Below are 18,465 nucleotides of genomic sequence, written 5' to 3'. Positions count from 1 at the left end.
GGGCCACGCCCACGCATCGGGCCACGCAGCCCGGCCCTGATTCCCTCTCCCCGCCCTCCTGCAGTAAGAAGCTTCCCGGGCCGCAAGCTTGTGGCCTGGGAAGTTTTTTACTGCGGGGGGGAGGGCGGGGAGAGGGAGCCGCGGCCCGGCGCCATGGCCTTTGCGGCCCGGCACTGGGCCGCAGCCCGCAGGTTGGGGACCACTGCCCTACGACACTCCATATGATCAGGGCAACTTATCCATTAGGCACAGTAGGCACAGTACCTAGGGTCCACAATACTTTTAGGGGCCCATAAAAATGACCTTTTAGGCTGGAAGAAAATGTTTAATTTTTTTCCTCACATCAGGAAAAAAAATGAAATGGTAGGGCCCACAACAATTTATTACAATTTTCCCCAAACAGAAAAAAAGTAAAATGTTTCAAACATTATTTCTATTATTGATGATATTGATATTATGGTGGGAGGCGTCCACAAAGGCAAAAGCACCTAGGGTCCATGAAAGTCACAATGTGGCCCTGCACATGATGTATTATAGAAACTTCACTGTGAACCTTAGTCTTACCAGGTCCCACTATGTATTCTACAATCACAATTTCTGATACAGTTTAATACAGTTAATGTTCAGGCAGCCACCTAAAATACCTCTAAAGACTACCAAAGGAAATTCCATATCTGTAATCAAGTGAAATTACTTACTTGCAACATATCCTTCTTACAAAACAAGAATACTTCATTCCTCAACTTTTCTGAACTCTCTGAACTCTTTTCTGAACTTTTCTGAACTCTCTCTTCTGAACCTTTGATACAACTGATCATTCTCTCCTGTTTGACTCCCTTCACACCCTCGATTTCTGTTAATCTGCTTCCAGCTCCTTTTCTTACTAACAGCTAATCACTGCATTGTTTCCACAGAGGAAGCTTGTCCTCGCTTCATTGGGGTAGCCCCAGGGACCTGTCTTCAGCCATCTCCTGCTCTCTGTCTACATACTGTCCTTAAGTAACCTCATCAAATCCCAGAGCTTTCACTACTACTTATACACTGATGACATCAAGTTCTCTCTATTCCCTTTGTTTCATCCAATATCTTCCTGTGCCTGTCTTATATTTCTACTTGATGTCTCTTTCTAATCTTAAACTGATATGTTCAAGACTATAATAATTGTGCTTCTTTCCAAGTCTTCCTCTACACACACCCGCCCATGAATCTCCCAATGTTAGTTAATTGTTATTTATATTATAAATGTGGTTTTGTAATCTTATGATGCTTTATTGAAAGTTGTTTTGATGTTATAGTCTGTATAACGTTCCATGTAAATTATATAATGTTCAGTGTAAACTGCCCAGAGCTACAAAGAAATGGGCGGTATAGAAATCTGAATGAATGAATGAATGAATGAATGAATGAATGAATGAATACATACATACATACATACATACATACATACATACATACATACATACATACATACATACATACATACATACATACATACATAGTCCACAAAAATCAAGGCTTTAAAGGGAGTGATCAAGTGGAAATTAGAGGAAGACGCTGAATTTCAAGACATACCTAATTTGGTAGACTACCAGTGGCTTAGAAAAGGAACACTTCTTTATCACAACATTGTTTTCTCTGTAATCCTTACAATGTGTCATTTAACATCACCTAGTATGGTGTTGATACTGAAAGAATCATTGCTTCCCTATTAGATTTGAATAATGGATTTCCTCCATCATCCTACCCAGGCCCAGAACAGAAATGTAGTCTATGCCATAGAGTACACTATATATTATTGATGTGTGGTATGTTTTATCATGTTCTTACAGCATAGTTTTCATTTTTTGTATTTCCGTGTTGGCTATTGTTTGACATCACCATTATTTGACATAGCCACAGTGGAACTTCTAACTATCTCACATTAAGATTCATAACCAGACATTAAATTACAAGTCACAAAAGAATAACAACAGAAATCATTATCAGTACCTCATTCCCAACATCCCCTCTCCTCCCAAAAAAAGTTCTCAGAGTTGCATGACACCTGTGATCTATCTGCATGGATCAAAAGCCTGCAGTAGGTTGTGGGAAGTGGATGAAATTTCTATCTGCTGAAGGAAGAAAGAAAACAGTATGATTTTACCCTGCACCTCTCCACACCAATGTACGTATTAGACCACACAAGTCCTACAACCCGGGAATAAACTTTTTCAAGACTGAAACATGGCAAAGATCCGCAGTCCTTACATCCAGGCTTAGGGTTGTCAACTCTGGGCTCAGAAATTCCTGTATATTTGAGGGTGAAAATAGAAGGTGGGTTTGGGGATGGGATGGACCTCAGCAAGGTATAATTCCATACTCCAAAGCATCTATTTTCTCTGAGATAACTGGTATCTGTAGTCTGGAGATCCACAGGATTGTTTAGCCCCACCTTACTGGTTGTCCGCTGGTGGGGCAAATTTTCAGTTCTGCTCAATCCCAGGCATGGCCCAACTTGGGCCCTTGGCAAGGGAATGTGGATACATCAGTGTTCCCATTTTTACCCCAGGTGGCAACAGGGCCTATGTCAGGGCAGGCCCATTCCTCAGGGGAACAGTCAGGCCATCCTGGCCCGGCTCGTCCCCTTACTATGGCATCCCAGAAGGGAAAAATAAATGCCCTGGGCCACTCTGTGGTGCTGTACAGTGCTGCAGAGCCTCGTGGGGCATTTTTGTTGTTGTTGTTTATAAGAACACAATATTGCAGTGGACTGCAATACCACATTCTTAAATATATATATTTTAAAATAGGCCCATGCCACCCCGCCGCACAGTGGAACCTTACTGCCGCAGCTCCCGTGAAGGGGCACAAGTTTGAGGTGGACAAGCTGCACCAGCCCAAATGTTTCAACTATGTGAGAACAAGAAGTGGTGAGGCAACCTGTCCTGGCTCAACCAGCTGGCTGTAGCCTGGAGCAATGGTGTCAGTGAAGTAAATATTGAATAGATCTCTAGGAGATCTCCAGGTCCCACCTGTGGGAAACCAGTCCTACATGGGATCCAACTCAGTGTCTGGCTATTGAGTCAAATGAGGGGAGGTGCTGTGGCTCAGTGGAAAAGCCTCTGCTTTGCATGCAGAAGGTCACAGGTTCAATCCTCAGCATCTCCAGTTAAAAGGATCAGATAGTAGGTGTGAAAGACCTCTGCCTGAGACCCTGGAGAGCTGCTGCCAGTCTGAGTAGACAATGCTGACTTTGATGGACCAATGATCTGATTCAGCACAAGGCAACTTTATGTGTAAGAACCTGATGCTTTGTCAGGGATCTTTTGACATCGGAATGTCAGAGTACTGAACAAAGTAATAGTAGCTGTTTCTGATTTTGACCATGTATACTACATGCTAGGTACAGGGTTAACATGAGTCAGTTTCTCTCTCTATGCCTACCCTATGCAAGATTGTTGTCAGGACAAAACAAAGAAAAGTAGACTATAAATATCTGAAATAAGTAATATACCAATTACCCAAAATAATACTTGCTAGGAAAGTTACAGCTATCTGGCTGGCAAAAGACACCTCCCACACCCATGCCAAGATGGGTAAGAAGTAGGGCCAGTTCCCAAAGCCTTAAAAAACATTGTCAAGGCAACATTATCAACATGGATTCCTCCTCCAAAGAAATGGGACCTTAGCTAGTTGCTAACTGCTGTGAGCAGGATAAAGGTAAAGGTATCCCCTGTGCAAGCACTGAGTCATGTCTGACCCTTGGGGTGATGCCCTCTAGCGTTTTCATGGCAGACTCAATATGGGGTGGTTTGCCAGTGCCTTCCCCAGTCATTACCATTTACCCCCCAGCAAGCTGGGTACTCATTTTACCGACCTCGGAAGGATGGAAGGCTGAGTCAACCTTCAGCCGGCTGCTGGGATTAAACTCCCAGCCTCATGGGCAAAGCTTTCAGACGGCTGCCCTACCACTCTGCACCACAAGAGGCTCTTGTGAGCAGGATACAAAACCATAAAAGGTCATAGTTTCCCTTCTGGGAACCAAGACATGTGAAAAGACTTCCTTGGACTTATGGATTAATATTTAACAAAAATAAAGGTACCACTGCTTCTATTTCCTAAGGCAATCCACTTCAGCCTCATGCTGTTGTTGGTTGTTTACATTTGACTTTAAAAAGTATTTGTTTGCAGGAATACAAGTGGGTACCCAACAGCACACCCAGATATATATCAGTTAGGTGGAAAGAAGACAGTCCCTAATGTTGGAATGTAACCTACCAACTAAGCATGATACCACTGAAAAATAAAACAAATTTATCAGTGTTGCATGTCCTGCTACTGAGGACAAATAAGACAGCCTTTTTAATCACTGAAGACTCTAGAAATTCTATTTGTAGAAACAAGTGCTAAATCTTTTTACTGGCTACTTTTGAAACTTATTTAAGGTGACCACATTCTCGAAAAGGAAAAAAAATGCTAATAAATGAGTAGCTCACTGTGGTCATCTACAAAACACATATCTCAAGATAACACACAAGACATAGAAAGGAGCCCCCAATTCTCTTTTTGAGCAATGTCATTCTGAAGTTTTGAACAAGATCTCCCTGAGGCTCAGTGTAGCAATAAATCTGCCACTGCACTGAATATTTCCTGTTTCATTTCTTGGTTCAGAGAGGTAATGCTTTCTCTCAAAACAAAGAGATGGTGAACATACGCATCTTTTCACTACTGTTTTCTGTAACTTCCTATGTATATTCCTTCTTTGATGCCACTTTCTCAAGGGATGAAATATTTTGGCACTTAAGTATTCTTAAAAGGGGCTATAATCTTGGTAGATTCATCCATCCTATTATCAACACCACTATGCTTCCCAGTAAGTTAATTGGACAGAGTGGATATCAGCAGAAATCACTACTTCCTTTTAAGAAAATGAAAGATGTTGGAATGGCATGGCTGGATACAGGCCACTGATTATCCATTGAGTGGATGCAATATATTTGTTTGGAGATGTCAGCATCACCTACTCACTGATAACTGTTCCAGAGAGGGGAAGAGTACAGGCTCAGAGCTTTGAGGGGAAACACACTTTAAGAACCCATGCAGCATCAGAGGGCCAAGGAGAAAGTGTTGGCCATGTCAACAATTTAGGTTTTTATGCAACTGTTTGATGCACAGCATGGATGCAACCAGTTGGATTCAGAACCAGGTGATGTTGGAAGACACTGACCATTTAAGTTTTAACACAGCACTTGGCCTGACGCCCCATGCATTGTCACTCAGTCAGGCCTCTGCAACCTTGTCCCCATTTGACACTTAGATGATCAAAGATCAAGGAAGGATGGAAGCACAGAAAAGATAGCCTACTGACAAGATTGGCCTTGTGGGTGTGGCAGCCACACACGGAGCTTGAGCAAGGCTCCAGTGAGGAGGCCAATGAGGGGTGTAGAGAAAGATGCCCTTTGGGATTGTCCTGTGAAGCATGTCAGGGCTGGTTTAAAGGGGGAATGGAACTGGCTGATGAGGAGACACCATGCCTTTTACCCTGAAGGCAAAAGAGGAAAGGCTACGGAGAGAGGGTCGGACAACTCAGGTGGCTGTCTTCCCACTTATTTCAGCAGGGCCACAGCAATGGTAGACATAGGAGAGTAGGACCAACACATCTTTCAAAAACATTTCTTTACAGAAAACAATACTCTGTGCTCTTGAAATTCACCAACCAAATATTTAACAAAATGTTTAAGCTGGAATGTTTCAGTGAGTTTCTGATCAGGATCTGGGAAACTCAATTTCAAATCCCCACATTGCCACAGAATCTTGTGAGTTGATCTAAGGCTCCAACCTAACCTACATCACAGAGTTGTTGTGAGGCTAAAATGACAGGGAAGAGAATTATGCAAGTTGCTTTAGGTTCCTACTGTGGAGAAAAACAGGATATAAATGAATAGGTAAATACAAGATCGTTTCAATGAGTAGCCATGTTGGTCTAACGTCGAGCAGCTAAATTCAAGTCCAGTAGCACTTTGGAGACCAATAAGATTTTGGTGGGATAAGATTTCAAGAATCAATGCTCCCTTTCTCAGATATAAACGAGTATCTGACAAAGACCCATTATGCACGGCCACAGCTATGTTGGGCTGTCTCCGTGTCGTTGTGGCGGGGCACAAAGCCCCACCGTTCCTGTGTATGCATGGGGGTGGAGCTTCCCCGGTGCATGCCGGCTGCCCCGCACAATGGCCCTGCGCATGCAACGTGGGGCCAGAAGCACCAGGAGTGTTTTGAAGCGGCAGCAGCGGCAGGGATCAGGGTCATGGGGTCCTCACTGCACAATGTTGGGGAACAGCATGCTGCTCTTCCACCTTGGTGGGGGCGAGAGGTTGTCCCTGTCAGCTTCGCCAAAATCCCGGCTCCTCCGATTATGCACACAGCTAGCCCGACCTAGCCCTCGCATGCGCCCTCAAGAGACCCAAGCCTCCAGAAGAATCTGCATTTCGTTAACATGGGTCTTTCGAGGGCCTGGGTCGGGCCAGGCCTCCGATGGTGGCGACATCATACATAATCGGGGATTTCCCCCAAAGTCCCGTTGCTGCCAGCACGGGAATTCCGGCCCGTGCATAATCGGTCAAAGGGAGCTTTGACTCTCAAAAGTTTCTACCCTCAAAATCTTGCTGAGATCCGTGGTGCTACTAGATTAGAATTGGGTAAATACAAGTTACACAGATGCTAACCAAGTAGAGTATTGCATACCTAGAATATTGTTTTACCCTAATTGACCCATGGCATGTGCTCATATATGTTGGAAATTATGGGTTGTCTTTGATTATCTGAAGATTGCTGTGATAAAAGTCCTAAAGTAAAAGTTTCAGCTGCAGATGAAGTGATAAATACAACACAGCAGCATTATCTCTACATTAAAGAATTGGCAATTTCTGCCTCAAGATAAAATGAAATGCAAATGAAGGTGAGAGAGGCAGGCAGAAGAGAGAAGAAACAGAACTGAAGCAAGACTGAAAGCAAAGATGCTTTACTCAGATGTAAGGAAAATCAGGGATTGATCCACTAACAGGCCTTCTGCCTGTTTTATTTTTGCCTAATGTTTTCTTCCAGAGACAGCTATTCAGATCAGAAGCTACATGGCTGTCAGGTTTTGTTGGAGTCATCAAAAAGCATTTAAAAATTAGTAAAACTGATCTTCCAAGGCTCACTGTGCAGATTCTAAATAAAACAGAAATCCTTCAGCACAAAGTTACAAAGGGAGGGGGGAGGGTAAAAACCACTTTCCACCAAAGTCAGTCTTTGAATATCCTCTTAGCAGGTACAGAACAGTTCAAAGTGACTATTGAAGCTACGGACCTCCTAGCAAACCAACCCCCACCCCAAAACCTAAAAATATCCATGGGAACTTTATCCTCAAGGCAATGGAGCAAGTCAGTGAAAACGTTCCAGGTAAAAGGGCCTCACATTTCACTGCAGGATTAAAGGTCGACTACCCCTGCAGTAGAGTACACCCCTCCCTATTTATTATTTATTGATTTGGAAATTAACAGCATTTTTTCTCCCAAGGTGACTGATATCTTTCTCCCCTCCTCCATTTTATCCTCACAACAACCACTCTTTGAAATAGGTTAGGCTGACAGAAAGTGTGAATGGTCCAAGGCAGGATGAATTTAATTTAAATAACTAATCAGTGAGACCCAGTTTATCACCCAAATGAAGTGTATATTTTTTTTATAACATTTTTTGTTGTGAGGAAGAGGCATGTTATCTCTGCAGACAAAAACTCAGTTTTGAGAATTGCAAAACCAAGCATCAGTGATAATATCTTCTAGATAGAAAAACTACCCAAAATAATCTTACAGAAACCTCTAGGAAAGCATGACATTGTGAATGGATTAATGGAATTCATTTACCAAAAAATGCAAACATTGAATGAATATACAGCAGCCTTTCTCAAACTTTTTTACCATTGAGAAACCCATGAAACATTTTTCAGGTTTCAAAAACCTCCAGAAGTGATGTGATCATGCAGAATATGGTTGTGAAGCATAGCTGTGTACATGCCTACCTGGGCCACCTCCCCTTCCCACCCCCTCCAGGCCCATCATTGGCCTTGAGGGGGGGGGGCAGATCAACATGACCATATTTGGTCATATCACCTGATGACTGTTTAACAAATTTAAAAAATATATTAAAAATTAATTAACTCACACCCATTCAGGAAACCCTTCCAGGGTAGCCAAGAAACTCCAGTTTCATAAAACCCTAACTAAGAAAACCTAAAGAGCCTCTTGTGGCGCAGAGTGTTAAGGCAGCAGTCATGCTGTCTGAAGCTGTCTGCCCATGAGGCTGGGAGTTCGATCCCAGCAGCCGGCTCAAGGTTGACTCAGCCTTCCATCCTTCCGAGGTCGGTAAAATGAGTACCCAGCTTGCTGGGGGGTAAACGGTAATGACTGGGGAAGGCACTGGCAAACCACCCAGTATTGAGTCTGCCATGAAAATGCCAGAGGGCGTCACCCCAAGGGTCAGACATGACTCAGTGCTTGCACAGGGGATATCTTTACCTTTACCTTTAAGAAAGCCTAATATATAGCCTCATGCTACATAATTAAAAACTAATCCTTATTTCATGGTGAATAGTCTTTGGACTATATCTTAAACAGAAAAGTTTAGACAGAGTGCTTTTTGAGGGAAAATCTGTTTTAAAATCAAATTTAAAAACACTGATTTAAATTTTTAAAATCCATTTAAGAAATACTGATTTCTATCCACCCTGGTCCAAGGTCATGCAGCAAGCTATCATGGCATTCTGACTTAGCACTCCTAGAGCCAAGTCTAACAATTTCAGAACTACGCTAATAAAAATTATAGATGAAAGCTACCTGTCTTGGGCTTAGTGCCTTCTAAGCAACTCTACACAAACATCCTAAAATTCATTTTAAGACAAAAAAACATCACACTTGAGTGAGTCGTTGTTGTCCACCATTAAAAAAAAAAAATCACTATTATTTTCTGCAGCCAAGGAGTTTTACAGTGCAATCTACACAGTGACTCCAGTCTGAGCCCAGTGATTGTGATGTAAGTGCACCAAAGTTACCATTGCTGTCAGAGAGGCCACTTCTAGTTGGTCCTGTTTAATTTATCTGGCAAGGAAACATCAGCAGGAATTTCATTCAGTCAGCCTCTGTGCTAACAGTAGCAAAGGTAGGTCAGTTTTGATTAGTGAACCTGAGAGAAGGTTGAACAGTTAAACTACCTTTCTTCTTCCTGTGCGGTCCTGATCCAAATTGAGGGCATATACTCCTACAATTTACTTCTTACAGATGGCCAGAGGTCTGTAAGCCATGTCACAACTGTTTTCACCCCAATTCTGAAGAACAAAATTAATTTTTTATGAGGTCTAATTCTAGGTTATTCTGAGGGAGAAAATACATTTTAAAGATCTGGATTTTTTTTTCTTTGATGTGTATATGTGCATACATGTACTGGGGAGGAGGATTCAAATATGTAATACTATAGTGTATGATGACTTTTCAGCTCTGTAATTACAACGGATGTATACAGCCCAATGGTGTAATCATAATGACTCTGTGAAGCCAGCAGTCAATCAGAGATTCATGGGTGCATTACATGCAATATCCAGTTCAGTGCCTGGAGAACTACATCTCATGTTCTCTGCTCAACAACTAGGAACATAATGAGACTGTGCAGCATTTGTTCTGTAATGCTAAAAACGATTCTCTACACATTTGCAGTTTTTTTTTCCCAAGCCTAGTGTTTCAGTCCACTTTCTTCAGTTACCCACTTAAGGGCTGATTCACACATTACAAAGACCATAAGGCAAACATGTGGCCACCATGAGGCCTATGAGTCAGATGTGTTAGGAACTCAAATTCCAGGTGTGCTTGAGCTCAGTTGTGGTCAGGACTGCAGCATGTGTAGAGAGACTTCAGCCTTCCCTAGCATGCCATTTTCCTGACCTGAAATGCACCTGGGGAACTGCTGCTTGCCCACTAAGGAAAGTTATGTGCAGCTGTAAGTATATGTAAGTTTTCCCTATGGGCAAATAATGTCAACCCAAGGCCATTTCAGGTCAGGAAAAAAGCACAGGAGCTCTTGCTCCTTACATGCCATGATCCCAATTCAAGTCAGCCTCCTGTAAATTCCTAGCTGGGAATTGCAGAAGTCCCCGCTCTGCAAATACCAACCAGTTGGTGGTCCCTGGCTCCAAAGAAGAATGCCTTGCCTCAACCAGGATTACGACATTTTCAGTTCTGGCCCCCATGTGGTAAAATAAGCTCCCAGAAGAAATCTAGGCCCGGACAGAGCTGGTTCAGTTCTGCAGGGCCTGAAAGATGGAGCTCTTCTGGCAAGCATTTGGTTGGGGCAAGTGAGTTTTTAACATCTTAAGCCCCAAAAAAGCACCCCATACTAGAAGAAAATGCAAATCTGAGGAGTATTGTAGAAATACAGTAACAACTGTCAGTCAACCATTGATATATTGTATATATAATGCAGTATACCATCCTGAGCAGACTTGCTGGAAGGACAGTATATAAACTGAACAAATAAATAAAAATGGACAGAGTTTTGTGTTAATTGTTCCTCGGCTTTCCTGTACACATAACACTCCTGTCACTTAATCCCTCTACCCGTCAACAATTGCTCTTATTCTGAGGAATATTAGATACACTGTTGCTTTGGTCCTTTAGCAATGATGAGTGAACATCTTTGCATGCAACAGAATAAGGAAGTAAAATGGTCTAATACTTCAGAATGAAGGTGAGAGATTACCTTTTAAAAACTGGTCCTTCCTGACAACAGGGGGGAAAAAACTAGTCCAGAATTTCTAAGCATTCCCCACCCCATTGACGAATATTCCAAAATGGTATTTATTGTTATTATTATTTCATTTATTACCTGCCACTCCCAAGCAGGCTTGTGATGGGTTACAGATATCCATTTAAAACCCTATTAAAATGTACAAAAAATACAAATACAATAGACCAACAACCCAACAACATGGCGGAGAAACCCCCCCTATCCCAAACCCCTGCTACTACCTCTAGAGGGAGGAGGCAGGAGAGATGAAGTAATCAAGGGGGGATCGATCTTCCCCCACTGCCCCAGCCTCAACCGTAGATCTGGCAGAAGAGCTCCATTTTGCAGGCCCTGCGGAACACTATTTTCCATATGTATCTAAAGTACATTTTACCACCTCAAATCTTCCACTGCATTCTGCCATGAGTAAACAGTGCAATTGCTGTAGCAAAAGCCTACCTATCTAATCACTTGGCAACCCACATTCTGACAAGGCAACTGCTTTACCCACCTTGCAGCTGGGGAATATATTTTATGTTGTTCCTTATCTACCACCACCTTACCCAACTCCTGCTTACAGGCTCGTAGAGGGTCACTATCAACTTCAGTTGGCCTTATCCTGTGTGCCTGCTGGAAGCATAGTTGCAGTAAAGAGACAGACCAAGCTACTATCAATAATGAGCAAGTGACTGCTGCACAAAGCATATTTTGAACATCTAGTACAATGAATATCTGTAGCTGGTATAAGGAGTATCTAAAACAGGTAAGGAGAAGGTTAATGTGCATTATGTACCACTGCAAATAAAACACTCTTGGGTTGGGGGGGGGATCAGTGAATCATCTGGGGGTGGAGCTAAACAATGGGAAGGATTAAAAAATAATTTAAGAGTATATCTTAGCTAGACTAGATGCTCCTAAAGTTCCTTTACTGATCTCTGGCATAGCTTGGAGGTGTAGAACCGTAGATTCCTCAATATGAACTCAGAAAGAAAAATGAATCACAAGGCAAAGTATTGTAATAGTCCTCTCTGTATTATTAGTAAATGTCCAAATAAGGAGTCAGTCATAAAGAGTCAACTAAAAAGGGACCTAGGTAAATAACCCGCTTTTTGTAACCACTGATGAAGATAGATAGATTCCTTTGTTTTCCTCAGTTCATAGCTTGGAAGTGGTCATCCCTCCCACAGCATTGTCACATCACTTTCAGCCCAGCCCTGTTAACTTCTGGTTGGCCCGATCATGCCACAAAACTACTGTCCTTTCCCACATTTTATTTTTGAAAACTACACACAGGATGAAGAGTGGCTACAATGAAACAGCTTTATAGAGGGTATATCCCCATATAATGTAGGCAAATGATTAATCGGGCCTTTAGACCCTTGAGCAAGCTCAAAGTCATCACAGTGCCGCTCCTAGACACCAGAGAATCCTATCTGAATATGTGGGATCAATATAGGAATCACAGCTTAGTTCTGATTGGTAGATGCACTATTTGCTGCCCAAGATCTGCTCTCAGAGACAGACCCTCTTGAACCACTGCAAGAAACAGAATAGCCTGACCTCCCCTTACAAAGATAAATGCAAATGTGAAATACAGATTCCTATTACAAACCCCACAATGCTAAATACCCTGAACACCTTAATGCTTTATGTATTAGTAGAAATCCAAGAAACAAAATTATTCTGCTCATAGGAATAGCTCAATACCAATGCAATCAGCACTTTTTAAAAAGAGGCAAAAGGAAAAACTGGTCATATCACATGCACTTAAGGCTCAAAAAGAAACAGCTGTAAATCTGGTAATTAAGGGACATAATTGGTCTGTTCTGTGCAAATGTTTCAATCGCTCCAACTGGCACAGAAATTTACCACAACAAGAATCAGTGGAAGGTTGTTGGTTTGTTATTTTAAGTTTTAAGTAGCAGCCAGTCTGGAGCAGTAAGTGCAAGAAAAAATGGAACTAGAATTTCAAAGCCATTAAGCAGACGGGCAAATTAATAAGACAGAACTGTAAATACAATGTAACAGGAACAAAACAAAACCAAGGCAAGCAAAATATTATCACTTGAGTGTTTACAAAGCTTTCCAACAATAGCTTGGTCAATTTCCATCTGGAAATTAGCCAATGAAAAGAAGCACAGTGCTTTTAATGCAAGCCCCTTTAAATGGCTTATTTGGCTAGAAATCATAATATCTAAATATACAAAATAAGAATACACATAGTTTTTTTAGAAACAGTAAGTTTTTAGATTCTCAAGGCCAAATTCTGCCCAAGGCCTCATTCATGACACAAGTGTTCAAGAGCAACACAACAAAATGACTCCTGGATCTAAACAAAGAACTATCTGGTTGAATACATGTATGCCATTTGCTGCAGAAGGAACAGACTCTTGCTATGCTGATGTTCAAAGCATGTCAATCCACATAATCATAGCCCAAGAGTAAATTCTCCATGGGAATCAATAGTCCAGCCCTTAAGTACCTACATAAAGGCATGCTTTTCTCCCTCTCAGATGTATCACACTGCTGAACCAAAAATCCAGACATATATAGGTTTCCTTGGGCAGCAGGAGGCATCTGTACTTCAGTCTTGTCTTCCACCTTTCTCTGTCTCCTACTTAAAAAAAAAAGTCCCACCCTTCTTCCAAAGAGCCCAGGGCAGCACACAAGGTTCTGTCTTCCCTATTTATCCTCACAACAACCATGTGAGGCAGATTACACTGAGAGTATGATTTGCTCAACATCATCCAAAGAGCTTCATGGCATCACAGGGAACTTTCTCCAGCAGGCCGTAAACAGAATTCTGGGAAAGATATGCTCCCAGACACTCGCATTTTCTCCCTCGGAATAGTCCAACATACACTGCTCAGCCTGGGAGCAGAATCAAAAACAAATGTTCCTTTTCAGTTCACCTTAGCATGCTTGCAAAAGTGGGGAAAGGAAGTTGGAAGGAAGGTTGATTTTTTTCTTCTTCAGAGCCTAGTTTTCGTTATCCAAGGCCCAATTCCAGGCAGCACAGCAGGACCTAGGAAGCACATCCACTGACTTGGAATACTCACCGTTGAACTGTGGTACACCCCAGCATCAGAGAACTTGAGTCACACAAGAAGAAAAGGTAAAAGCAGAAATGGGATGGGGAGGATCAGTAAATCTCAGGACAGTGCCAGAAGAATTGGTTGCTTCTTTATTTTTAACCTATGAGTCCTCCCCCGCTCCCCCCCCGGGAAAAATGTAAATATGTGTAATACTTCTTTTCTTGCTTAAACATTATGTTATTACATAATGTGATTTGTTTAATTTTACATAAGAGGTATAGTCATTTCACTTTATTCGAACCATAATTACAAATAATTACAACTATGCCCTGTGTGATCATTGAAACAGCAAGCTAAGACATCCTGGGGTTAAATCGTGACAAAGAGAAACTATCAATAAATTTAGAATCCAGAGGACCTAAACACAAGCTCTATATACATGATCCAGAAAGAGAAAGAACTCATATTTTAAAAGAGCTTCGAAAAATCAACATCCCTACAAGTAACACTGATAGTTTTTGCAAGAGCTGAAAGTGCTTTGAGCAATACCGGTGTGCACACATTCGTTTCCCCTCCTGACACTTCATGCTGTTTAGTATCATCTTGCATCATTATTATCACAAAGCATTTTTAGGAAAAGAAAGGCAGTTACAGCAATAGTTCAAAATCTTGTTTCAAAAATCATTCCAGTCATTTTTCTGGAAAAACAGGGAAGTGAAAACAAGAAACAAGTTTTTGCTCTAAAGGAGTTGCTGTTGTTTCGCTCAGGTTTTTATATCTTTAAGTAGAACTAACATCACAAAACACTCCCCCCCCCAAATAAAAAAGATCTCCCTCCATAAATATCAAAGAGTTGCATCAAAACTAATATCAACACAAACAACACTCTGCATAGAGATTGTATAAAGCACAAAAATCCCTGTGTCTGCCCATCAGCCAGTCAAATCTAGCTTTCCTGTCTTGCAGAAAAGACATTTCATATACATACCCCAGGCATCTTCCAATATGTAAACAAACCTAAGGCTTCAACTTTGGTTTGGCAGAGAACAAATACAGAGTTGTCCACAAGCTCTGCAAAGAAAGGCAGATTTCCATGTGGTATAAAGTAAGTGTCTAAACTACAACTAGAAGATAAAGTTTTAGTTTGCAGGACCAGCTTATCCTTGAAAGACTTTCGCAGAGATTCACTATCTTGATGACAAGTTTCAGGAGCTACACACATCAGCATCACAGGACTCCTCCTGATGAGACCGTAATTACAATCCTATTTATAGTCAAACTGTACAGAAAGTGTTTTTAACTGCACCCATCAGTTTGCACAGTGATGATCTGATCATTGGAGAGAAGCCTTTCCTGTTCGACCTTGACTAACAGCTATCTTCTCCACTTCTGGTTCTCTTTGGTGGTTTTCAGACTCTGTATAAACCATGAGGCAGCTCCTACGTCATCCTGGGATTCACTACTCACTGGAGAAGCTCATAGGTTAGTCTACGTATTGATGGCTAATGCCAAAGTACTTGAGCTAGCATTTCTTCCATAGATCTTTTATACATAGAAAAGCTGGACCAAAAGGCATCCATGCACAACAGACACCCCACCCAGTGACAGAGTGTTTCTACCAAGCATTTGCAACAGAAGCTAGAACTTGTAAAAGTTATTTTTTTACTTCACAATTACAGTAACTAACAGAAGACATAGATTAGTAATTAACACGTAATTGTCTGCATTTTTCTTTCAGAAAGATGTAATTTATATTTTGAAAATTCCACATAGCCACCAAACAGAAACTGGTCTGGAAGTGTTTCATAACTGCATAAGTGACAGAAGCCAAAATCACTGGCAACACATAACACTTGATTTGGGAAGCCTTTTAAAAAAAAAACCCACCACATTTTAGTATCATGGAGCAAACAACAGTCACAAGTATATGTTCAAACATCCTCAGAAATGACACTAAAGATGACAAAAGGGTGTATTAAGCAAACAAACATTTTGTTTCTCCCAAAGAGGTTGCATACATCAACACCAACTAGCCTCAGATATTTTCTTCTATACATTCATAAGAGACGTAAACAAACATGCCCATGACACACGTATATATTACATAAGTCCTAGCCGTTCAGTGTTAGGGGAAATATGATTAATCCTCCATGACATGCTCTGAACTTTCCATTCAGATAAGTTCTTCCTCCTCCTTCAGACCTACTGGCAATGGATGTCATTTGACCTGCAGACTTCACTCCGAATAACGATCAGAGAAACAAACAGTGACATTATTCCTCTAACCAATTATCTGCCTGCATTTACTGCTCAAGCCCAGAGACTAGTTGGCTAAGGCAGGAGGGGAAAGGAAGATTTGAAAATAGTATGGGGAAAATAAAAATCTCTACTTGGCACTTAAATGGACACAGCATTCCCTTGACCATACCAGGCAAAACCAAGCATTGAGATCCAGTACACTGGGCAGAAGTGCCAGAAGGTTCAAATAATATGGAGAAGCTAGCCACCCTTTTACAGGTATATATTGCCAAGAGAACGGGTTGCCAAAACAAGAGGGAAGAGATTAGATGGCCTTTAGGAAGTGGCAGATGCTACAAAGTGGATCAGTTCAGGCACCTTTCTTTCATCCTTCCATCCTTGTTGGCTTTCTTCAACTGGGGTGCTAAGATGTCCATGGGCCTGTATACATCCTGTGTTTACACTTCAGGAAAGTCACTCTTCTCCATTTATCCAAATTCCAATGCCTCCTGGGAATTTCTCCCCCACCCCCTTTTCAGCAGTGCTGATTCTGTGAATTTAGGCAGATTGTGAGAGGGGAGGGATGAGACAGTGCTTGGCTCTCCTGTCCCTTTCTTCCATGCCCAGGATGCCAATTGTCAAGAGGACCCCCTGAGGTCCCTACCAGATTTAGGTTCCCCCCTAACCACAAAGCCTAAAGTTCACTCCTTCCCAGGCAGAACTTGACCTGGGCCAGGATACCCAAAAAAGGAAGCCTTAAAAACATTCCCCACCAACCCTCAGCCCAAATTCTGTCCTGGACCAAGTGAGGTCACAAAACAGAGGGTTATCATCCCGCGAGGTCCCACCACCCCTCATTTGCACATCCCCCCCCCCTCTAAAGGGGAGTAAACAACTGGGGCTGGGTTTGCCAACAGGGGCCATGGCAGGCTCTTCCCCGCCCTCGGAGCGCGAAGTGAGGGCGTCTGGGATTGCAGGGGCCAGCCAAAGGCGCAGGCGGGCTGGAGCCGTAAGCAAGAGGCTCCCCAAGACGGTTCCGCTCGTCGACGGCTCGCCAGGGGCCCCTCCGGCGCTCCCCGTCCCCCGTCTGTCCGACTTACCCACTCGAGCACCCTCAGGAAAGCCAGGGGCTCCTTCACCGCCCGGAAGCTCCCCTTGGAGGCGAGCTGAGAGAGAGAGAGAGAGAGAGAGGGCAGGGTGACGGGCCGCTCGAGGGGCCGCGCGAGCCTCCCCTCCCTCCCTGCCCGCCCAGGCGCACCCTGCCTTACCTGGTTGACCGTCTCCATCCCTGGGCGGCTCTCAGCGCGCGAAGTTCAGCTCTCCGCCGTCCAGGTGCCAGGAGCGCGCGGCGGAGAGGCTGCGGGCCAGCGGCTGGCGCCGAGGAAGGAGCCCGGGCGAGAGCGAGGCGAAGGCGAGCGGAGCTCCCTGCCAGCATCCACGCCCGAGCCAAGCGCGCGGGGCGGGTGGGGAGGGGGGGTGGGCTGGCTGGGCTCGCGGCTCTGCCTCGCGCCGGGAGAAGCAGCTGTGTGTGTGTGTGTGCGCGCGCGCGTCTCTATCTGAGCGCTCCCGGGCCGCCGGCTGAAGGGGCGAAGCGCGGGTGGAAGTCGCGGCCACCCCCTCCCCCGTCTCCGCCGCTCGAGAATTCTCCTTCCCGAAGGTCTTTCGGCGCCCTCCGCCGAAGGGATGGAAGAGACCCGGCTGGCCGCGCTGGGGCGAGGAAGGCGAGAGGAGTGCCGAGGCAGGGCTCTGCCCTTCGTCCGCGCGTCTGCTTTCCCGCGCGAAATCCCAGCCTCTGGCCGCGGGGAGTCGTGGCGGGCGAGCCGCGGCGCGTGGCCACCATACGTCACGCGGAAAACCCGCGACTTCCAAAGCAGAGAAAGCGCTTTCGAACGGGATGGAACCCGCCGTGCCTGACAAGCCGAGACCCGACTGAACGGGGGACAGATTGTTCTGGAGTCCATCTGCACGCGATCCAGGGCGCGGGGTGGGGTGGGGGCGTATTGGAAAGCCGGCCACATAAGAACGGGGCTGTTGCCCTGGCGTTTCCCTGGAAGTAAGCGCTGTTGAACGAGGTGAAATGTTTTGCCTAGGGCTGGGCTGTCATGTGGGGTAGAGTTGCCAGCTGCCTGCGGGGGAATATCTGGAGAGTTGGACGGCGGAGCATGAGGGGAGTAGGGTTTGGGGAGGGGTGAGGGTTCAATGGGGTATAATAATAATAATAATTGTTATTATTATTTATTTTTTTAAAAATAATGCCATAGAGTCTACCTTCCAAAGTGGTATTCCCCCCCCCCCCTGGTGGTGAACTGTTGGCTTGAAGATCCGTGTTGTAATAGTGGGAAATCTCCAAGCACTACCTGGAGGTTGGCAAGCCTAATGTGAGGGAAGGTACCAGTGG

General features: G+C 43.8%; 1 protein-coding gene across 2 annotated transcripts in view; it reads right to left on the bottom strand.

Annotated features, from left to right (window-relative positions):
* The window catches only part of SYNPR (synaptoporin), a 185,560-nt gene extending 167,673 nt beyond the window's left edge, over nt 1-17,887 (bottom strand). The window contains exons 1-2 of one of the 2 annotated variants that reach the window (XM_077325038.1): nt 17,336-17,887; nt 17,168-17,233 (exon numbers count right to left, since the gene is read on the bottom strand). In XM_077325038.1, coding sequence (XP_077181153.1) covers nt 17,168-17,233; nt 17,336-17,353 — 84 coding nt within the window. In that variant the 5' untranslated portion in view covers nt 17,354-17,887. The remainder of the gene's footprint in view (nt 1-17,167; nt 17,234-17,335) is intronic. The other variant, XM_077325037.1, reaches the window with a different exon arrangement.
* Nucleotides 17,888-18,465: the final 578 nt, after the last annotated feature.

This window comes from Paroedura picta, chromosome 3 (assembly GCF_049243985.1).
Source record: "Paroedura picta isolate Pp20150507F chromosome 3, Ppicta_v3.0, whole genome shotgun sequence".
In the NCBI taxonomy this organism is placed as follows: domain Eukaryota; kingdom Metazoa; phylum Chordata; class Lepidosauria; order Squamata; family Gekkonidae; genus Paroedura; species Paroedura picta.
This window is presented reverse-complemented; position numbering and strand designations above follow the sequence as displayed.